Source organism: Taeniopygia guttata, chromosome 19 (genome assembly GCF_048771995.1).
Source record: "Taeniopygia guttata chromosome 19, bTaeGut7.mat, whole genome shotgun sequence".
In the NCBI taxonomy this organism is placed as follows: Eukaryota; Metazoa; Chordata; class Aves; order Passeriformes; family Estrildidae; genus Taeniopygia; species Taeniopygia guttata.
Genome location: NC_133044.1, coordinates 9917055 through 9940639, shown reverse-complemented (window position 1 = coordinate 9940639; position 23585 = coordinate 9917055). Strand labels below are relative to the sequence as shown.

The 23585-nt window shown below is 49.8% G+C and overlaps 1 protein-coding gene across 1 annotated transcript in view; it reads right to left on the bottom strand.

Moving 5' to 3' along the window:
- GALNT17 (polypeptide N-acetylgalactosaminyltransferase 17) overlaps positions 1–23585 on the bottom strand; it is a 212335-nt gene that overhangs the window by 104321 nt on the left and 84429 nt on the right. The window contains exons 4-5 of the mRNA XM_072916770.1: positions 20612–20786; positions 18876–19073 (exon numbers count right to left, since the gene is read on the bottom strand). Coding sequence (XP_072772871.1) covers positions 18876–19073; positions 20612–20786 — 373 coding nt within the window. The remainder of the gene's footprint in view (positions 1–18875; positions 19074–20611; positions 20787–23585) is intronic.

Below are 23585 nucleotides of genomic sequence, written 5' to 3'. Positions count from 1 at the left end.
GAAAGTTCCAAACTTAATTTTTCCAAATGAAAAACATCATTGAAATGGGCATTTACACACGGCTGGGGCGGGGCTTGGGAGGTACCACCAAATTTTCCATCCCTGCAAAATCTCCCAATTTTTTTTCCATTTTTTTAATACTGAGGGTGCAAATCAGCCCAATTTCCTTTCATTAGGACTTGTTATGTTATTCTTGCTTTCTCTGAAAAATTTCACAGGAGAAAAAGAATTCCCAACAAGCTTTAATTTTAATTGATTCCTATTCAACCCAATGAGGTCATGCATGTTTAATTATCATCATCCCTATTACTGATGGAAAATCAACTTCCTCTGATGTTGCTATGCTAATTATCATCTCATTTGTTTAGCAATGGCCTCACACAACCAATTGAGATTACAGAAAACAAAGAGCAAAAAGACCTGTACAGAACATTACAAACAATGGCCAGGATTCAGCAAAGTCCTGGATGGAGCACGTGGATCACACCCAGCACCATTCAGAGATTCCTTTTAGCTCTCCAAGGCAGGAACATGCTCAAGGATTTTGCCAGGCTGAACTTCCAGTAAAATCAAGAGGAAAACCAGGATGAAAACATCATCCCATTCCTTGAAGTGCTGGGAATGGAGGGGAAGAGGAATTAAAAACGAGGCTTTGAAAGGAACAAAGCATTTATGAAATTCAAGGCTGCTCCAAACACCAGCTCAGGTCTCTCAGACTGGGAATGAAACACAGAATCTCAGAATGGTTTGGCTTGGGAGTGACCTTAAATCCCACCCAGTGCCACCCCAGCTATGGCAGGGACACCTCCCACTGTCCTACGCTGCTCCCAGCCCTGTCCAGCCTGGCCTTGGGCACTGCCAGGGATCCAGGGGCAGCCACAGCTGCTCTCTGCCCACCCCTCCTCACCCTCCCCTGCTCTGGGCACATTTTTGTGGCAGCAGCAGCCTCTCCATCCTCTCCAGTCCATCCCTGGGACGTTCCCAGCTGCCTGTCAGTGATGGTCACTTTTCCTCCACTCTTCAGAAGTGAGCTGGGGTCAGGTCTGAGAGTAAACAAAGGCAACCCAAGACCTGCAGTGGACTGAAATGCTCCTTTTTCCTCACAGGGAGGGTAGGTAAACTTGATGTTAATCTCTGCTCCAAGCAAGCCTAATCCCGCTGCATTCCAATAAATTGTGGCATCTACAAGGACAGCTCCAGCACATCAGTGCAGTGATGTGTGTGACCCAAAATAAGAACATGAGGACCAGGAGACTGCTCTCCAAAGCAGCTGGGTGTGCAGAGCTCTGCAATGCTTATTAGGTTCGTTTAAGTACCAAATTAAGCACAGAGTGGGAGGAAAGACTGATGAAACCATAATGCGATCTCCTGCTCCAAGTTTAACCTTAGCTTGGCAGCTCTGTCTGCTTCTATGCTTATTTTTAATTTAGTAATGCTCTGATGATTTATTTCTATATTAAAGCCTATTTCACAAAAGCTGAAACAGAAATGACTGCAGGAAAAGCAAATTCTCCCTCACAACTGAAACAAAGCCACTTCTGCAGGCACACAGAATTTGAACCAGCTTGGCCAAGGGAACCCCTGCTCCCTGGAAAAAGCACTCAAACTTCACTGTCTTCCCTGCTGAAATGGAAAATGTGGCACTGCCAGGGCTGCACAGCCCCTTGGCTTGTGTCAAGGCCTCCCTGGAAATCTTGGACAGCATTGAGAGCCCCTTTGGATGGAAGATGTGAGGGACACCAGCCTGGTGCCACAGCCCACAAAAACTTATCCTGTTCCCCTGGATTAACAGTATCCTTGTTCCCATAGATTCCCAAGTGATTTTTCCTGGAAGTAACTGTAAGTCCCCATGCCCAAATGAGATGGAACAATCCAGCAAAGCGGCCATCTGCTTCCCCCATCTCCTCATTCCTGCTCCAAAAGGAACTGGAATCTCTCCTCTCCTTCCTTCCCACTTTATTTTTAGAGCATCTTCAGCCAGAGCTCTTCAAGCTGCTCCAAACACCAGCTCAGGGCTCTCAGACTGAGAGTGAAACATGGAATCCCAGAAGAGGATTTCATCCTTAACACTGCACCTTGTGTGCTTCTCTCTCCTTCCAAACACGTTCCTTCCAGCAGGAATATTCTAGAGGACACCTGACATTTGTTGACCAGTGGACAGAGAGCTTTGTAACACAGAGAAAACAAAATATCTTGTGGATTAGACAGACATAGATCCTGAAATTCACTCTGAGGAAGGGGAAAGAGCTTCAGCAGACTTTGTCATCTTAAAAAACGCCAGATTTTTCATTTTGTTCCCTCTCAGAAAAGTGACAAAGCCATGACTGCCCACATACAAGAGCAGCTGCCTACAGATAGAGAGAAAATACAGAACTCAGAGCTCCTGGAGTTGTTTATTTTCTGCTTTGGAGATGATACCCACACAGCTGTCAACTGAAGCAGAGAGATAAGCCTAAACACGGGGCTGATCCAGCTCTCAGGAAGTGTTCCCATCCCTTTCCTTTCCCAAGAAGGAGCAGGAAATGCACTGAGACATCCCAATTCCCTGGGAAGGAGAGGGAGCCTCAGGGGAGGTGCTGTATGAGGTTAATGGGGGGACTGGAGCACCTCCCCAGGCACACCAGCTGGGAAAGCTGGGATTGTTCAGCCTGGGGAACAGGAGGTGGTTGGAGACCTCCCAGCAGCTCCCAGGGGCTGGAGGGGACACAGGGAAGTCAGAGAGGGACCCTGCATCAGGAACTGGAGGGACAGGACAAGGGGAATAGGGTCAAAATGCCAGAGGAGAAATTCAGGTTATAGACAGGGAATAAATCCTTCCCTGTGAGGGTGGGCAGGCCCTGGCACAGACTGCCCAGAGAACCTGTGGCTGCCCCTGGATCCCTGGACATGTCCAAGGCCAGGCTGGAAGGGGCTTGGAGCACCCTGGCACAGTGGAAGAACCAACAATTTGATGTTGGAAGTGCCAACACATACAGGGAAGAGCAGTTTTTAACAGCCCCATTTTCTGCCAGCAACTACTCCATCCCAATCTGCCCTTATTGTCCCTTCCATGCACTTCCAATTCCTCCAAACTTAAAGCAAAAGCCATCAAGCTGCATCCCCAAACTCCTTCTCAGTGCCAGCCTTTGCTGCTGCCTCTGTTTTGGCAGCAAATGTTCTTGACACATTTCATGGTTCAACTGCAGTCCCACTCAGGACTGCCACAGTTTCAAAATCTAAAGTGGCACCTTCCCTGGAGCCTGCAGTTCTCCAAGTTTTTAGTTCTGCCTGCATGGAGTTTGTACCATGAGGAATTCACGATTCCTTGGCACCCTGCCTTAGCTGACTTCCCACACCTAAAGAAAAAGTTCTGTCATTGCAATAGGAAAAAATCAGAACTTTCCTTTAAAAAAGAAGCCAGAACCATGGGATCATGTGGCCACTAAATCCTGTTTGTGGAGCATCTGGGAAACCTGTCAGCTGCTCTTTCCTCCCAGGGCCTGGCAGGAGCAGCAGTGTTAACCAGGGAGCCCAGGAAGGCAATCAGGGCTGCACAGCTGGCTGTGATTCAGGGCTTCTCTAATGGCCAGGAGAACAGAGCTGTGCTGGCACTGGCAGGGCTGGGGACAGCAGGGACCAGTGCCCTGCCCAGAGCCTCTGCAGGCATCAATTCCTGCTCGTTCCAGACAGTCCCAGCAGTGACTTTGGGAAGGGCTGACAGAGCAAACCTGAGCCTCCCTCTCTGCAGCCAGTGAGGAACCTCTGTGGGGGCTGCTCTGGACGTGGGTCCCACCCTGTGCCACCTCCTCCCAGCACCAAACCCTCCTCCTAAGCCCAGCTCTGCCATTCAGACCAGTCTGCTGCAGCTACAGAACTCTGAGGTCTTATGGCAGCACACAAAAACGCTGACAGATGTTCACCTGAATATTTAATGGCTTTTTCTTTTCCCCTCCCAAAGTACCTTTTCCTGAAGAGAAAGCACAGAGGGTGCAGAAAGGAAGGGGAAGGACATGGCAGGCTGGTGTCAAGCAGGGATGTCACCCTGCCAGCCAGAGCTGTGGGCTGTGCTGGGTTAATGCCACGCCAGACCTGTACTAAAACCCAAACAGCTGTAAATTTAAACCAGGCCTAAAGAAGGGAGGGGATGGGCTGCAGGGCTGCTCTCCCAGGGGCAGATGAGCAGCCCCAGCCCCCTCACACAGCCCAAATTTCTGTGCTCCCTGTGCCAGGCTCAGAGCAGCCCCGTGTCCCCAGCAGAGCTGAGTGTGCCCAGGCATTAATCCCAGCAAATCCAGCTGGAGTCAGATCCAGCTGAGAACAGCCTCGACCTGAGTGCTCATTAGCAAGGACCTGCTTGTTTTCTGAGCAGCAGAGCAGCTACAAGGCACCAGGGATGTGAGCACGGTGTTCATTAAGCAGCACAGCACCCACACAGGCTCTGGAGCTGTCTCAGGTGCCACGGCAGAGCTCGGCCAGAGCTGCTCCCAGCCCGCTCCCATGGACAGACATTCCCTCTGCCCAGCTCCTCTCAGCCCTGCAAGCACACAGGGGGTCTGGTTTGGAGAGCCCACAAATCCTGAGGAGCTAAGAGGACTCCCCTGCACCTCCTGGCCTGTCCAGGTAGGGTTCACACCCCTGAGGGGTTCATGGTGGGGAAAGTGGGAGCAGGGATGAGCCAGCACCTCGCCAAGCCCTTCAGGATGAGCAGGGCTGGTAATGCTCCTAAAAATGGGCTAGGCAGCCCAGAGCCAGCCCCAGGTATCTCATTTCCAGGCACTGACAGGATCTGGAGCCTCAAAAAACAGCAAGTAAAACATGTTCCTGGGTGACCTGACTTCCACAGGAACACCAGAACTCCCCTGGCAGCAGTGCAGCCCTCCAGTGCTCCAGCTGTGCTTTGCAGGAGCCCAGCAGTAACTCCACCAAGGGCCAGTCTGGCTGCAGAAAGCAGCAAATCCCAACTTTGGAGTTCTCTGTCCCCAAATTGAGGAGGGGAAAGGGTGGGTGCCCCACGGGTGTCACAGAGTCACAGAATGGGCTGGGAGGAACCTGAAAGATCATCTCATTCCACACCCTCCCCCTGTCCCAGGCTGCTCCAAGCCCTGTCCAGCCTGGCCTTGGGCACTGCCAGGGATCCAGGGGCAGCCACAGCTGCTCTGGGCACCTGTGCCAGGGCCTCACCTCCCTCACACCCAGAATTCCATCCCAATATCCCATCTAAAGCCACTCTCAGTTTAATGCCACCTGCCTTGTCCTCTCACTCCATGTCCTTGTCCCCAGTCCCTCTCCAGCTCTCCCGGAGCTCCTTCAGGCACTGGAAGGTCACCCTGAGGTCACCCCAAATCTTCTCCTCTCCAGGTGAACATTCCCAGCTCTCCCAGCCTTTCCTCCCAGCAGAGCTGCTCCATCCCTCTGCTCATCCTGGAGCCTCCTCTGGGCTCCTCCAGCAGCTCCAGCTCCTCCTGTGCTGGGCCCAGGGCAGCTCTCAGGTGGGGTCCCAGGGACCACCAGGACCTTGCCAACTGCTGTCCCCCAGATTTCCCACCTGCAGATTCCCAGACCTGTGCTGTGATGAAGGAAGGTGGCTGTGGCTGGCTGGGTTTGCTCACAGCCCTGGGCAGACACTCAAGGAGAGCACCCCAAGGTGGAACCTCAGCAGGATTTAGTTCAGACTCCCCAGGAGAAAGCAGCAGGTCTGCACTCGGGGCAGGGAGGGATTGGGAGTTTATAAAAGCTGCCGTGCTCCAAGGCAGAGCCAGCTGGGAGCTCCCAGGACATCCAGCACTGAGGATGAGAGATCCATTTTTCCTTTAATTCAATCTAGGCCTATTTATGCACCACTGACTGCAAAGGACAGTGAATGAAAGCGCACATGAAAGGAAATCATCGCCCTCAGCACTGGCTCTCAAACACTCTTTAAAGTCTGTTTGATGAAGGGCTGCTCTGCTGTGACACCCAGCTCGATTATCACTTCTTTGTTTTCAGTCCCCACCCCCAAAGTCATTAAATACTTGCTTTCTAATGAAAAGTGATTGGTTTTGGCCAATAAATAACTTAAAAACCATCTGCCAATGAAAAAAAAAATTCAAAGAGCTAAATTCCCCCAACTCCTCCTCGCATATTTTTCCCCTCTGCTTTGCATTTAGAGGGAACATATATTTGGATAATCCATCAACAGCAGCTTTCTCCTGGGGAGTGTGAACAGACCACAGAAAAGGCTCAGCTTGGCTTTGACTTCCAAAATCACTTCATGGACCACTCGGAAACAATTCAGCAGCAGGGCATGAGCTCCGAATATTGGTGCTGCCCCAGATTGTTTTGTTTTCATTAATAAGATTATTGCAGTGAAAGCAGGCTCTCTGAAGCTTCATTTTCCTAGCAATTGTTAAATAATTCAATACTCATCTTTTCTGTCTCTTTAATGCCTCTGAAAAATCAAAATGCTTCACAAATTAAAGGCCAAATCCTGTTTACTCTTTCCATTTCTAAAGCAACTCTGACATCAATAAAGGCTGTTTTTGTGACTTGGGCTCAGATTAAAGTTCTGTCAGTGAGAGCATTTTTTATTTTTTCAACCAGAAGCATAATTTTTTTTGTCTTTTTTTAATCAAAATAATTTTCTTATGCAAAGCTCTAAAAATACAAAAGCAGATGCTTCCACTATGGCCAGAATGGTTTTCTTCATAAAAATGGATTACATGAGCATTTTCTACCAATAAACTACGCCTCCCTTCAGGAAGGAGAACTGGATCCCTTGCCTGTAGCTGTTCTCCTGAAGGGACAAAGTCCCTGCCCAGTTTTCAAGGCCCTTCAGGGAAAAGCTGGGCTTGACTGGCACTTGAAGGAGGCCTTTAAGGTTTAACTTTAGGAATAACACTTGATTTGGCCAAAAATAATGGTTTTGTAGGATCGTAGAATATGCTGAGCTGGAAGGGACTCACAGGAGCACAGATCCAACTCCTGGCCCTGCACAGACACCCCAACAACCCCCTCCAGGCCCTTCCCCATCTCCCTGTCCCTCCATTGGATGGGCTGCAGTCACTCTGGATCTGTCTTACACTGCCCCAAACTGCCCCCAGTGCACAGCAGAGCAGGACAACCACACCCATAAAACCTTTAAAAAGTGTCCCCTGATTCCCAGAACGATGATGGCATTTGCACCATCACCAAAAAGCAGGGGAAGACTGCCTGCATTTATTTTCATCCAGGAATCACTGGGACAGGCAAGGAATCCCCAAATGACTCTCCTGACTCCAGACAGCCCCTTCTCAGGCAAAGCAGGGAAATGTTTTGGTGACCACAAGTCCCACCCAAGGCTGAGCAGTGCTCCAGGGGTTCCATCTGCACCAAGCTGGACTGAAGGCTCAGCATCCAAGTGTCCTGGCTTGTAAGATAAGCATGGATTCTATTGCCATCTGTTGGAGGTTGGGCAGTTTTCTTATCTCTCCCAAGAACAATGTCTCCCTCTGGGGAGATATCTTCTGTTAATGGGCCATGGAATGACTCACTGCATGACTGGGAAAGTTCCATCATCCCATGGTGAGATGCTCCACCCAGAGGGAGGAGCCAAGCAGCCCTACCTGCATAAAATCAGCATTTTTTGGGACACCAGGGCAGCCCTTCGCTGGATTCCCAGAGGAGCATCTCTCTTCTCTGCTGAATCCCCAGAGGAAGGCCAGGCCCATCTCTTCCATCACCAGACCTTCAGAGAAAACTCCACCCTTTACTGATCCCCGCTCCAGCAGCATTTCATCTGCCACTCCAGGAGGAGCAGCCACCATTTAACTGGACTATTCCCAACACCCCGACTCCTCAGGGTGTCAGGTTTCTGACTCTATCACTAGTTTTGTTTGTACTCATTACATTTTGTTTTAGTTTTTTTTTCCTAGTAAAGAACTGTTATTCCCATTCCCATATCTTTGCCTGAGAGCCTTTTCATTTTGAAATTGTGGTAATTCGGAGGGAGGGGGTTTGCCTTTTCCATTTCACAGGAGGCTCTTGCCTTCCTTCACAGACTCCTGTCTTTTCAAACCAAGACACCAAGCTCTCTCCCGTTCCAGGAAAGGCACAGCCTTCTCTGGGGCAGGTATTTGATACCAAACCCAAATCCCACTCCATGCCCCAGATGTCCCACCCAAAGGGGCTCAAACACTGCTTTTCAAGGTCACTTGGCCAAAGAGGCCATGCGGGTCCCTCTGCTGTGTCCCTGTGACAACACCCTGGTGGCTCTGGTGACAACTCTGCCCATGACACTGGGAAACTGCCCAAACACAGATCCTCCACTCCAGAAGCTTTTCCCTAATTCACAGAAGAATCAAAAAGCTCTGGACCCTCTCCCAGACCCTGGGGCTGAGGGAGGACCTTGCCAGGTTTCGGCAAGGTTTGGATCTTCTGGCTCTGGATGCAGCCAGTTCCCGGGGGAATCCTCCAAGAATACAGAGACCTGAAATGAGATCCAGCACTGACATCCATGGGGAGCTTCCTCATCCCTGGGCTGCTGCCAGCCAGCTCCAGGGGCACCAGCCTCAGGTGCACCCTCAGCACAGGCTCCCCAGGCAGTGACATCCATCTGCCCATCCTGTAAAACCTGACACCATCACAAATTATTACAGAGCCTTCTTTTACACTTGGCACTAAATTAAGCGACATTAAAAACCAGCAGATGAAGAATTCCTCATAAAGAGGCCCAACAGCAGAAACCTGAGCTCCAACATGTCCATGACATCTTTCTCACACTACAGGGAATCTCTGGGAAGTTTAAGAGCTTCAAATTAGCACACCAGGGAGTGAAAGTCACTTTGTGCAGCCAGTTGAGGATCACTCCTCCCAGTATCATTAATATAAAAATCGAGAAAGTCAATTAAAATTTTTACTATATGGCCTCAAATCATCCCCAAAAAAAACCCTCAGCACTAAAAGGAAAACCCAAACTGAGAACACTGAAGAGGTTTTTGCCGGAGAACTTTAGAAGCTGATAAAGCACTTGATGGTTTTAATTTAATCTGGAGCTGGATGACAAAGTTATTGAGGTCGCAATACTGACCTAAATCTTCCCTCTCTACATTCTGAGTCCCAACAAGACTGACACTAATTAAACAAAAAGAAAAAATCCCTCAATTTCTTCTCTACAAGGCCAGGCTGGACAGGACTTGGAGAAGCCTGGGATAGTGGAAGGTGTCCTTGCCCATGGCAGGGGGTGGAATGAGATGAGCTTTAAGGTCCCTTCCAACCCAAAATATTCTGTGATTCTGCGATTCTTATGTTAATTGTTTTCAAGTTTTCAGAAACCTTCATTGCCCATGCCAGCCAGGAGTGATCAAACCTTAGGTTTCAGCTTCACATCCCTGGAAGCACAAGTCTCCAAGAGCTAGGGATGGATGGGTCTGATTTCTTGAGGTGTTTGCATACAAGATGTTTGCAGCAGCTCCTCCCAGAAGCATCAACCACACTTTGCCTGGGGAAGAGCCACAGAATCCCAGAAGGGTTTGGGTTGGAAGGCACTTAAAATCCATCCAGTGCCACCCCTGCCATAGGCACGGACAATTCCACTGTCCCAGGCTGCTCCAGGCCCTGTCCAGCCTGGCCTTGGGCAAATCCATGTTGTTCCCATGCTGGACCAAGGTCTGGACCGAAGTCCTTTGGGACTCCATGGATTTTGGTGGAAATGATGCTGAGCCCTGACATGGAACTGCAGCCAGTGCAGGGATGGAGGAGAACCTGACTAAAAGGGAGATGAAGCATTCCATGGCCAACACAGAGCTTTGTTCTCCTTGACCTGCTCAAGGAGAGAGCGGCTTCAGAGCCTGGGGAGGATCACCGCTGCCAACAATTTCTCTTCCTATTTGATTTAAATTTTATCTGTTTAAGTTTTATATGTAGCCACTGAAGAGTTCTATGAGCCTTCTGCAGCTGTTGGGACATTCCCATCCCATCCCATCCCATCCCATCCCATCCCATCCCATCCCATCCCATCCCATCCCATCCCATCCCATCCCATCCCATCCCATCCCATCCCATCCCATCCCATCCCATCCCATCCCATCCCATCCCATCCCATCCCATCCCATCCCATCCCATCCCATCCCATCCCATCCCATCCCATCCCATCCCATCCCTCTAAGCAAACACCTGACACCAGCATCTTCTCACACATTCCAGGTGAGGTTTCCAAAAACAAATTCTCATTTCACCCCCCCCACATTTGGCTCCTATGGAAATCTTCCCCTCATCTTCCAAATGCCAGAAGAGTGAGAACATTTTAAACTATCTTCACGCAGAATCAGGAATCTTCCTGCAGTCTGGAGATGTTAAAGCCAGAAAGAACCAATTCAAAAAATATTCAGCATTTTGTACAAATGCCTCAAGATTTTTTTTCAAAACAAACCCACATAAACCCAGGAAATATCCTTAAAATTCTGCCTTTTCCTCACACTCGTGTCCAACAGTTTGCACCATCCCTGAGTTGCCTCCTTCCACCTTGAGCACTCTTGTGGTGGTGAAATTATTTAGAAGAGTTTAAGCCAACCTGTCTAAATCTGTTACTGAGGGTCTGATGTGCACCTTGCTAACCCTGCAAGGGTGGGGATGTGCTACAGGAACATCTTGTCCCAGCCATGGAGATCCTTTTCCATCATTTTATGGCAGTAGGGGTTATTCCCAAGAGCTCTACTCCTCTTGCTTTTTCAGAGTTTGTGTAAATCCTGTGTGCACAGAAGTTTCAGGCTGTTACAGTGCCCTGAAAGAAGTCTCAGAGGTTGGACTAAAAGAGGAAAGAAACAGGATTTATTTAATGAAAATAAAGGAAGCACTGAGTCTTTGGGCTTTTGAACACCATAATGGGATGAGGGCTGCAGGAAGCCCCATGGAAAAATCAGTAGCTAATATTTATTTATTCATTTCTGGAATGAGTAAATAAATATAATAATGATCCCACCCCAAATCCCTAAGATTCCACCCCAAATGAAAGCCCAGCCACCGGAGAGGGACAGCTCAGCACCACCTGAGCTCTGTGCCTGTGGAACACTTTAATAGAACACTTTAATTGAACACAAATATCTCGTTACCAGCAGAACCTTCACTCCTGGGCCATATTCAGTAACCTAAAACCCCTCTGGTTTTCCCATCTCCACCCCTGCATCATTCCCACAGCTGGGATGAAGTTTGCTCTTTCCTAAGTACACTGCAAGAGCAAATTCATTAACATTTGTGAGGCTGAGGCAGCAGGTAATTGGGTGGGTTAATTAACATTATTTTCATCTTTACAAAAAAAGCCCAAACCTATCAGCCCTTCTGTTCTTTCACAATCCATAACTCTCAAACCCCATTTCCTCCTCACAATGATCTTAATTCTAATTAAATGAGCTTTTGTCTTTCAGCAGCAGTAAAGATGAAGTGTCACATAAAACATCTGCAGCGTAGCCCAGTCTGAAGTCCACTTTAACCTAAAAACTGATGTTGGCTTTTTAACTTTTTTTTTTTTGGAGTTGGGATTGACGGTGTTTGAGATGGTATTTTGTGTTTAGATTTAAATGTTTATTGGTTTTATTTATATTATAGTTTTGGAAGTTGTGAGTTTTATAGTATTTTATTAATAAGTTATAAAATAGCTTTGTGTTTTTATAAGTTTTTTTAAGAAAAAACTATTTAATTAAGAAATTACATTTAAACTATTTTTTTCTTTTATCTTAATAATTAATTATTTAAATTTTGTAATGTAGATTTTGTTTAATTATATACTATTATTTAAACTTAAAAAGAAGGTGAAGAAGAATAATTAGGTTTTGTTTTAAAATTTTTATTTTGCTTTACATATTATTATATTTTCAAACTTAGAATTTTAAGTTTTTTATTATGTGATGTTATATATTTTTAATTACATTACAGATTTATAATTTCAGTTTTATTATTTAATTTCAGAAGGTTTTTTATGGTTTTAGGTTAAATATAGTGGGTTTTTTGAGGGTTAGAATTTGTTAGTGCAGAAAGTTTAAAATTTTTAGTGTTTGGATTGCATCCATGTCTGGCCAGCTTGGGAAGAGGCTTCCTGTCACCTCTGGAGCCACCTGGGGGTTCCTCCAGTCCCAGCACCTTCTGGGGGTTGCTCACTAAAATTTTTATTTTAAATTTTTTATTTTGCTTTACATATATATCATTATACTTTAAAACTTTAAATTTTCATGTTTTTATTATGTGATATATTTTTAATTACATTACAAAGTTATTATTTTAGTTTTATTATTTAATTTTAGAAGGTTTTAGGTTAAATATAATGGATTTTGTGGGGGGGTTAGAATTTGTTAGTGCAGAAAGTTTAACATTTTTAGTATTTAGGGTTCTAACAAGCTGGCTCCCAACTGCATCCATGCCTGGCAGGCTTGGGAAGAGGCTTCCTGTCACCTCTGGAGCCACCTGATGTAAGTCTCAGATTCAGTCAGAGAGAAAACTGAACATTTCTAACCAGGCAGAAGCCCGAGAAAGTGCTGAGAAGAATGTAAATAAGTTCTTTATATCTCTTGTTGTTCCCATCATTTATAATTTTGCTGCTGTACATCATTCACTGCACACCAATGGTGTGAGGTGTTTTCACTTCAGGACCAATGGAGTTGGTCTGCATGAAGCTCTGTATAAAAGAGCAATGGATTTTGAAAAAAATCAGAGTTTTACTCTCAGCCTTCTGAACAAAATCTATTCATTCCCATCCTGCCTCAACAGTGTCAACCTGAGAGCTCCTCCAGCCCCAGCACCTTCTGGGGGCTGCTCACTGCGGGAGCCACTCTCTGCCCCACTGCTCTGCACAGCCACATGTGGAAAACAACAAGAAAGTCGGGAAATTCAATCTGTTGTAAATAATCCAGTGATCCAGGGCGGTGGTGGAGTCTCCACCTCAGAGATGTTCAGAGAAGGAGTGGAAGTGGCTCCATATTCACTCCCTGGAGGTGTTTAAATCAGACTGGATGTGCCATGGTTTGGCTGAATTGTTGGGGATGGGTTGGACTCGATGATCTTGAAGGTCTCTTCCAACCCTTCCAACCAGTGGTTCTGTGATTCTGGGAATTCTGTGGCTCCTGGGTGAGACCCAGGGCAGGAGAGCATTCCTTGTTTTCCTGGACCAGACCCCTGGAGCCATCAATACCTCACACCTGTAATTACAAATCCTGGCGCTGCCACTGAAGCATCATCAGCACACGGAGCCAGAAATCTCCCAGATTTCAGCAACTTTTTGACCAAAGGTGATGTGACACAACCAAACCAGGTTAGGCAGGAGGAGCTGCTGGTCCTAGGAAACAACATGTTCCAGACCTCAGTGAACCTCAAAGAAGTCGATGTTCTGCCAGTGGGAAATAAATCATTGCTGGAGATACTAAAAAGCTGGATCCCACCATGGGAAACCCCAGGACCAGGTCAGCAATCTGCTGTTTCACAGCATCTCCAAAGATCTCACTTGGATTTCCCACAGGACTCTGAAAGCATCAGTTTTCTTCCTTCTTTTTTTTTTTTTTTTTTTTTTTTTTTTTTTTGTGGCCTCAAAGGTTTTCTGGACTGTCAGCAAACTCTGACCAATGTCTGTCATTAATATTTGGATAAATCCTGGCTACATCTCCACAGCAAAGCCCATCCAGGCATGGAATGCAGGCACAGATCCCCTCCTAACACAGCTCAGCACCAGGAAATCCCACCAGCTCTGCAGGAGCTCGCTCTGCTGGGCATGAGGATCTCTGTGATGACCATTCTAAATGTCATTTTCTGTCTGCCTCTTCTGGCAGAGCCAATTCAGACATGATCCATTACCCTGTAATCACAATTTTATCTCCTGCACAGAGGTAGGCAGAGCCTGGCACGGGAAGCCTGGCTGTGAAACCAGGCCCAGCTAGTGCTGAGACTGGGGGGATCTTTGGTGTATCAGCATTTTAAATGTTAAGGTGACAAAAATACAACAGCTGATGTATTGCAGACCCCAGGTATTACAGCAGTATTTCTCCAAGAGATTAAGGGAGGCTATTTCTTGCAGGATATTACTGGATAAAGCAGGAGCCTGGAGCCAGTTTGAGACTGGGCCATATTTTAGACAAATTTCATTTCAAAGAGGCCATCAGCTCTCTGCCTGGATAACCATATCTGGGAATTAGCCAGGAGACAAAATTGCCCCAAAACATTCCCATATTCTGTCTCCAGTCCCCACTGAATGGGCCCCCTGGGCTCACAGGGCTGGATAGTTCTGGTGGGCAGGGCATTCCTCGTGGCACTGCCACAGTCCTCATGCACCAAGAGTAAACCCAAAAATAGGAAATCAACTGCTTTACTTCACTCCCACCCTTTTATCCTAAAGTATCTCTTAAAAACTAATGTACCTCTGTATGCTATAATTTCCAAATTTCCTCTAATCCCATGCATAATTACATGGAGCACTGCACTGTATCCTTGCCATGCAAACATTGCCACAAAGTGCAGGATTTTTAGAGCACGATGTGACAAAGAAATAACTGCAGTCATTATTTCTGCTCTGTATGTGGGTACACAAAGGGACAGCACGTGTCATTAGCTTCCTGTTGGGGACACTGCCCATTTATCTTCCTCCTCATCCTCCCCCAGTGCCTGCTAGCAATGTTATTTCAGTGGTTTAACATGAAAATGTTATTCAGTGCTATTGCATGTTTTTTATTTAACATGGCTGGAAGGTTCCTGGGTGTCTCAGGGCTGTGTCCTTCCCCCTGGCTCCCTCAAACCCTTGGGGCCGCAGCAGCAGAATCCACATTTTGAATGCCTTTAACAAAGGTTAAGAACCCTGAACCCTGCTCTGATCTCTTTTTCATGTTCCCTCCACTCAGCAGTGCTCAGAGCTGAGGGGCAGATCCCTGGGATTGCCTGGCTGGGGAAAATGGGGCATCCCCTGCTCCAGGGCTGTCTCCAAAAGGGATGTGAGGGGTGCACCAAGGCTGTAGCAACCCCAGATACAAACCTCTCCCAGCTCCTCCTGCCAGTGTTTGCAATCAGCTGAAATGCAGAGATGTGATGTTCAATGCCCTGCCCAGATTTTAGCACCATCCCTGTATTTTTTAACATAAAATAAGCACCAGAACAGTCTAACAGGACCTGCTGGCCAGCAGGAGCCAAATCCCAGAGCAGACCCTTCATTTCTACTGCAGATCAGCAGCAGATCCACCCCCAGGCAGCACCTCTGGCTCTCACCACCAAAGCAAGGAAAAATGTGGAGCTGTGAGAAGTGTCCAACATCCCTGTGACCCCATTTACTCCTGGCTCATTGGTAACCCCTGAACTGGTTCATACTGGGGAGCCTGGGGAAGGACATCCTAAAGAACCAAAATCCTCCTGGTGTAGGTCCTGACCTCCCCACTCCAGCTCCCCACAGGAGTTTTCTCAGCTCAGAAACTCCTCAGCTCTCCATTCTCTGCCTTCTCACCTGCGCTCACATCAAACACCTTCCAAAAACCAACTAATCAAACCTCCCTCCCCTCACATCAAACACCTTCCAAAAACCAACCAACCAAACCTCACCTCCCCTGCCATCAAACACATCCCCAAAACCATTAAATACCTTCCAAAAACCAACATCAAACATTTTCCAAAAACCAACCAAACCTCCCCTCCCCTGCCATCACACACCTCCCAAAAACTAAACAAACCTCCCCTGCCCTGCCATCACACACCTCCCAAAAACCAACCAAACCTCACCTCTCTTGCCATCAAACCCCTCCCAAAAACCATTAAACACCTTCCAAAAACCAACATCACCTCCCAAAAACCAACCAAACCTCACCTCCCCTGCCATCTCACACCTTCCCCAAACCAAAGCTGTCCCTCCCCACGTGGCTCTGCCCCAGTTTGTCCTTAACCATCCCCTAAGTGCATGACACAGTCTCAAACCCCATTCTGTGAGCACAACAGAGCAGAAGGTGTCACCAGACCTTTAAATGTCATACTGGGGGTCCAGTTTCCTCAGTCACCTGCAGTGAGAGGTGCTGAAGCCCAGCCAGCTCCCAGGGTGGTGTCACAATCACAGGGGACACTCCCTGTGCCAAAGCTTTCCTGTATCTCCCAATTGCACCACTTCAGTTTAATAAAAGGGTTTGTTCTTTCTTGCCTTTTATATTTACTGGCTGAGAAAGTATTCCAGTAGTGTTGATCCACTTTTATCACCCTCCAGAGGCTCCAGCAGGAGCTGCCAGCACCACACTGCTCACACCTCACTTGCAAAGGCTCTTGGATTCCTCAGCTTTGCCTTCTGCATGGCCCAGCCCTCCTTTAACAAGTCCAGCAGCCTGAATTTGGTTAAAATAATTGTTTATTTGTCAAAGCCCTGACTCCTGTCCAGAATAAACTGACTCCAAATGAAACTAATTTCTCCAGTGAGGGCTGAATGTGCTGCCTGGGACAAGGGAGCCAAAGGAGTAACAAGAGGTCTCTGTGTGAATGGGAACAGGCCTAATTTCAGCTCCCAGGGATTATGTCAGTGACCAAAACAGAGTTGTTTGGGTTCAGGATTCCCACCAGGCAGGGATCTGCACTCATGAAGCTGCTCTGTGCCTGAGAACAAGGTGGATCCCACCCACCTGGCCAGACACCACTGTGATATTTGGGGGCTGTGAAGGGAAAACCTCTGAGCTGTGCACACAGAGCAGCCCTAGCTCCCACCCACAGCCAGCTCTTCCCTCCCCTCCGGCTCTTGTTTTGGGCTCATGGCACCCCTGAAGCCTGGCAGGGCTGGAGCACAGTTCAGAGCTGCCAACCCTTCAGCTGGAGTGTGACAACAGCCTGAGACACATCTTCCCAAAGCCTGCCCTGGCAGGAGAGGGACTCTCCACTGAGCAAACCCAGGGCTGTGTCCCACAGATCCCCACTCAGTCCATCACACGGGACCCAGCTCCTCGTGGTTTGCACAAGCTGAACACTGGAACTGAGGCAAAGCCACTTTGTCACCTGCACTTCCACACAAACCTGGACAAACCTGCACAGCTCCTCCACCTCCCCAAATGCTTCCTTACCAACACCCTTTTCCAAATCCCTGCACCCTTCCAAACCCTCCCTACCTCATGTCACAGAGCTGGTGGGGGTTATGACATTGTCCCTACCTCTCCAAGTGGCTTCCTTACTTCATCTTCCTGCATTTTCATAGAACCATGGAATGGTTTGGGTGGGAGGGACTTCAAAGCCCACCCAGTGCCACCCCTGCCATGACAGGGACACCTTCCACTGTCCCAGGCTGCTCCAAGCTCCATCCCACCCAGCCTTGGGCACTGCCAGGGATCCAGGGGCAGCCACAGCTGCTCTGGGCACCTGTGCCAGGGCCTGCCCACCCTCCCAGGGACCAATTCCTTCCAGTATCCCACCTAACCCTGCTCTGTCTGAAGCCATTCCCCTTTCCCCTGCCACTCCAGGGTGCTGTGTGTCCCTGTCCAGCTTTCCCACAGGCTCCCTCAGCAGCTGGATGCCTCCCTGCCCTCCTTGGTGCTGCTCAGTGAATGTCCCCAGACGAGGCATTGAATGTCCCCAGCCCTGGCAGTGAATGTCCCCAGCTCTGAGCAGTGAATGTCCCCAGCTCTATCAGTGAATGTCCCCAGCTCTGAGCAATGAATGTCCCCAGCCCTGGCAGTGAATGTCCCCAGCTCTGAGCAGTGAATGTCCCCAGCTCTATCAGTGAATGTCCCCAGCCCTGGCAGTGAATGTCTCCAGCCGAGGCAGTGAATGTCCCCAGCTCTGGCAGTGAATGTCCCAGCTCTAGCAATGAATGTCCCCAGCCCTGGGTAGTGAATGTCCCCAGCCCTGGCAGTGATTGTCCCCAGCCCTGGCAGTGAATGTCCCCAGCCCTGGCAGTGAATGCCCCCTGCTCTGGGCAGTGAATGTCCCCAGCCCTGGCAGTGAATGTCCCCAGCTCTGGGCAGTGAATGTCCCCTGCTCTGAGCAGAGAATGTCCCCAGCTCTGGCAGTGAATGTCCCCAGCTCTGGGCAGTGAATGTCCCCAGCCCTGGCAGTGAATGTCCCCAGCCCTGGGCAGTGAATGTCCCCAGCTCTGAGCAGTGAATGTCCCCAGCTCTGAGCAGTGAATGTCCCCAGCCCTGGGCAGTGAATGTCCCCAGCTCTGAGCAGTGAATGTCCCCAGCCCTGGGCAGTGAATGTCCCAGCCCTGGGCAGTGAATGTCCCCAGCTCTGGGCAGTGAATGTCCCAGCCCTGGCAGTGAATGTCCCCAGCTCTGAGCAGTGAATGTCCCCAGCTCTGAGCAGTGAATGTCCCCAGCCCTGGGCAGTGAATGTCCCCAGCTCTGAGCAGTGAATGTCCCCAGCCCTGGGCAGTGAATGTCCCCAGCCCTGAGCAGTGAATGTCCCCAGCTCTGAGGAGTGAATGTCCCCTGCTCTGAGGAGTGAATGTCCCCAGCCCTGGCAGTGAATGTCCCCAGCCCTGAGCAGTGAATGTCCCCAGCTCTGAGCAGTGAATGTCCCCAGCCCTGGGCAGTGAATGTCCCCAGCCCTGAGCAGTGAATGTCCCCAGCTCTGAGGAGTGAATGTCCCCTGCTCTGAGGAGTGAATGTCCCCAGCCCTGGCAGTGAATGTACCAGCTCTGAGCAGTGAATGCCCCCTGCTCTGAGCAGTGAATGTCCCCTGCTCTGGCAGTGAATGTCCCCAGCTCTGGCAGTGAATGTCCCCAGCTCTGGGCAGTGAATGTCCCCAGCCCTGGGCAGTGAATGTCCCCAGCTCTGAGGAGTGAATGTCCCCTGCTCTGAGGAGTGAATGTCCCCAGCTCTGGCAGTGAATGTCCCCAGCTCTGAGCAGTGAATGTCCCCAGCTCTGGCAGTGAATGTCCCCAGCTCTAGCAGTGAATGTCCCCAGCCCTGGGCAGTGAATGTCCCAGCCCTGGGCAGTGAATGTCCCCAGCCCAGCCGTACCTGATGGGCAGGGAGGGGTCCCCCGCGTCCCACCAGTCCTTGGGGGGGCTGATGTACATGCACCACAGCTCCCAGCTGTAGCCGTGTGCCGAGTTCTCGTAGCGCTGCACCTCGAAGTTGTCCTGCTTGATGTTGTCAATGGAGGGCAGGATCACCCTCTTCCTGTTCTCCTGGATCCGGGACAGCACAGGCTCTGCCCTGGGGGAAGGGGCAAAGCACAGAGAGAGCCTCAGTTCACTGCAGCTCCACTCCATTCCATCCCATATCCCATCCATCCCTGCCCTCTGGCAGTGGGAGCCATTCCCTGTGTCCTGTCCCTCCATCCCTCATCCCCAGTCCCTCTCCAGCTCTCCTGGGGGCTCCCTTTGGTACTGGAATCCACTCAGAGCCTCCTCCTCTCCAGCTGGACAACTCCAACTCTTCTCAGCCTGTCCTCACAGCACTGAAGTGCTCCAGCCCTTCGTGTCCTCCTTGTGATGGATACAAGCCTGGTCCACAGGCTGGGAAGCCTGGCTGGAAATCTCCTCTTCTGCAAAGCAAGGCCTGGAAGGCTGTGCTTGGTTCAAACCACACCTGAACTAGTCCAGGCTTCCCCCAGATCCCAAAACCCTGGGCAGAACAGGGTACATTCTTGAAAGCAGGACTGTTTGAAGGGTCCTTTTTCCCTTGGGATGAAGTTTGATTACTCTATAGCTAAAAAATTCATCTCTGGGACTCATTCAGAGCAGGGGGTGTGCTCAGCCTCACCTCTGCAGCTCCAGAGCCACTGAGTGCCCTGGGGTCAGTGCCCATACCAGAGGGAATTTGGGGGAACTGGCATTTCCAGTGGCCCCAGTAACAGCAGCAGGTGGGAAACACAGGGAGAGTCAAGCCCACACTGCAGAAATGTCTCCCCTCTACCCCTAGAAAAAAGCTTCATGAGCTCAGTCGATGTGAGCTCCTCAGTGAATCAGGTGTGAGGCTTTAGTGACCAGAGAGAGGAATGCTCAATTGGGAATACAGATCCCAACATCACAAACAGCTCCTAAAGTAACCCCTTCAGCTGCACTGTCATTGAAAAGGATTCAATAGCTGTGCATGACTCTGCCTTTAACAGCTGCAAATAGGGTTTTTTGTGGCTGTTACTGTGTTCAAATTCAACACAAGTTTAGCTTCTTCCACCTCCACTTTTCTAAACGTGGACCATTTACTTTTTACACTTGGTTAAAGGAAAAAAATTCCCTTTCAGGCTCCTGTCATGACACGGATTCAAACTTAAGCCATTTGAGCTCAAATACTCTAAACCTCTCTGAAAAAAAATCCTTCTGAAACACCTTTTGCTGCTTCTGCACCTCTGCTCTTATTCCCAGCAGCAAAGAAAACAAATCAATCCAGAGCATCTGAGCCTTCCCCTCTGGGATCCAGCGAGGGGCACAGAAGTGGGAAACACTTTCTCCTTCATTCCCTTGCTGCCTGGGCTTTTTTAAACATGCAGGAATTACTTAAGGCTAAGGGAATGGGAAATCATCCTGAAAAACTAAGCAGGGAGCAGGGAAAGTGCATGCACAAAGGGAAGGAATAGAGAAGGATTACAAGGAACAAGGGCAATGAAAAGTTCTCCTCATATGTTCCTATCGTGCCATCCAGTCCAGAAGGAAACCAGAAAGACTCCTGGAGAAGGACTGACAAGCCAGAGGACCCGTGTGTGGTTCTGTAGGGACACAAAAGAAGGGATGTTAATGCCCCTGAGCACCTACCAGCCAGCAGTGAACTCCACGTGGGCATCAAAGAAGCCAGTGACCTGGCCCGTGGCAGCTTTCCAGCCCTCGATGCGGGCCCGGATCAGCCCTTCCCTCTTCTGGTTCCTCACCACCTTGACCAGCCCCGGGTAGCGTTTGTTGACGTACTCCTCCAGCGGCGCCTTCAGCTCCTCTGGGGACAAGGACACACAGCCGTGGGACAGGGACACAGCTTTGAGGGGCAGGGACACAGCTCCCACCCAGGACAAACCCCCCTGGGCAGGGACTGCAGCAGGATCACTGGGGTGACACCCCTGCACCCACCAAGGGACACAATCACCTGGGCTGGAGCAATGCTGCTCTGCACAGGATGGACCGAGCACAACCCACACAGAAAAGGTTCAAGGTGGCCCAGAACTGCTGTTAGGCCACTGAGGAGCCCACGGGCTCCACAGAGGTCAAGGGCCTTACAGTCTGCACTAGAACAAATGGAAGTGAAACACAAAGATAGAAAGACGTCACCCATGAACAGCAAACAGCAGTGCTCCGAACTCCTGATAGAGGTTGGAGCTGAAAGCACTGCTAGAAATGCTGCAAAACCCACCCAAAGTGACTCCAACTACACCAAAACCACGTCTGAGCTTCACTGCCCTCTTCACTCAGCCTCACCACTGCAGCCTCGGCACCTGCTGTTTGTTTTGCCACCAGAAAAGTTGACATTCCCCTTGCTTTTGTGAGGGGATGAAAGGAGGTTCTGGCTTTGTTCAGAAGACCCTCCCACCACATATCTGGTGTTCCCTGCAGCTCATTTCCCTGTGCTGCTTTCCCAGGCCTGTGTGTGCAGTGCCTGAGACCCTCAGGGACCTGCAGCCCTCAGCCACCCCCAGCACACAAATCCTCCAGCCTAGAAGACCTGAGCATAAAAGAGCCAGAGGGCTTTGAAGGTGGAAGCAGATGGAAGGTTACAATAAAGGATAAACACCAGTGTGTTATTCCAACCCTTTGGAAAAGTTCTCTGCCAGTTCTCAGTCCCTTCAGTGCCTGTTGCACCAGCTCAATGCACAAAGGTCTGCTGGAGGGCAGCTCTGAAAGCTCAACAAAGCCACTGGGCACCAACACAAACTCTCAACACCATGAAAGCAGCTCCTGAGAGTATCTTTCATCCCTACAAGGCTTCAGGACAGCAAAAAATGAAGATATGATCCATGACCTCATATTACAGTCTACTACCCTTCACTGCACTCTCTCTCTCTCCTGGAATAAAAATAAAGAGGGGAAAAAAAAGTCACCATTAATCACCCACATGGTGAAATCCTCGAGACACACGAGCACACGTGGGGTCCCACATGAAGGAAACACACAAAGGAGTAAACAGCAAATCTCATCTGCTTTGAAATCTTCAAAGGGAAAGGATTATCTGTTCCCTTCCCTGCCACGCCTCCTTCCAGGCACAGCAAATGTGCTTTCTCCACACTGCCTTTCTGGGATGCTTCCCCTCACATCTCCATTTCCCAAAGTCTCCTTTCTCTTTTATGCTGAAGTGGGAATAAAAAGAATAAAGCAAATGAGCCCCTTCCTCAATTCAAAGCGTCTGCATCACACACATCCATAACTCAGCAACTTCCATTTCATGCTGAGCCACTCAGAGCAAAACCAGGATTTTATGGAGACAACAACTCTCCCAAATGGTTTTAAGGAGACAAAGACACAGAATTTTTTTTGACAGATGAAACCCCCACAAGCACAGCACTTGGCATCTCATGTGGCTTTGGCAGCAGGTAAGTCATTAATGCAGCAGAACACTGCCCACAGTGTGGCACAGCTGTCCCCAGGGTCCCTGTCCTGCCCACAGTGTGGCACAGCTGTCCCCAAGGTCCCTGTCCTGCTCACAGGGGGACACAGCTGTCCCCAAGGTCCCTGTCCTGCCCACAGTGGGACACAGCTGTCCCCAGGGTCCCTGTCCTGCCCACAGGGGGACACAGCTGTCCCCAAGGTCCCTGTCCTGCCCACGGTGGGACACAGCTGTCCCCAAGGAGCCTGTCCTGTCCACAGTGGGACACAGCTGTCCCCAAGGTCCCTGTCCTGCCCACAGTGGGACACAGCTGTCCCCAGGGTCCCTGTCCTGCCCACATTGGGACACAGCTGTCCCCAAGGTCCCTGTCCTGCTCACAGCAGGACACAGCTGTCCCCAAGGTCCCTGTCATGCCCACAGGGGGACACAGCTGTCCCCAAGGTCCCTGTCCTGCCCACAGGGGGACACAGCTGTCCCCAAGGAGCTGCTGCCCACCTGGAGCAGCACCCAGAGACACAAGCAGTGCCCAGCTGTGGGAAATGCATTTCCAGGCTCTCTCTCCACCAAGGCTTTCCTGCACAGCCTCACACAGATTTCCAGGTTCGCTCCCTGCCTCTGCTCCATCCTGGCTCAGCCCACAGCACACAGCTTTTGGGGAGAACTGACATTTCCTCCATGCCTAAGCTGCACCCCAGCACTGAGCTGGGCCAGCCTCACCCTCCTGAGCTGTCCTGCAGCTCTGGGAGCAGAGGGCACAGAGCACAGCACTGTCCTGGTATTGTCAGGCACATCCCTGGCACTTGGAAGGGTGGACTCTGTATTTCATTTCCCAGAGCACCCAGAAGTGCAGGAGTGGAAAATCCAGTGTTGGGTAACAAAAGTGAAATGCCATTCTCCAGGAATCCCAGAATGATTTGGGATAAAGTTCATCTCGTTCCACCCCCTGCCATGAGCGAGGACACCCTCCACAGCCCAGGGTGCTCCAAGCCCTGTCCAACCTGGCCTTGGACAATTAAATTCTCTGAGAAACTCCTGTTCAAGCATCCTGTGAGCCCTGGCCTGAGTTAATGAGCCGGGCTGAAGTGGCTGTGTGGAGAAGCACCAGTGGGAACCCCAGTGTCTGCACAGCTCCTCTGCTCCTGGGGATGCTGATCCTCTGGGAACAGACGTGCTCAAACCTCTGGAAACCATCACTGACTC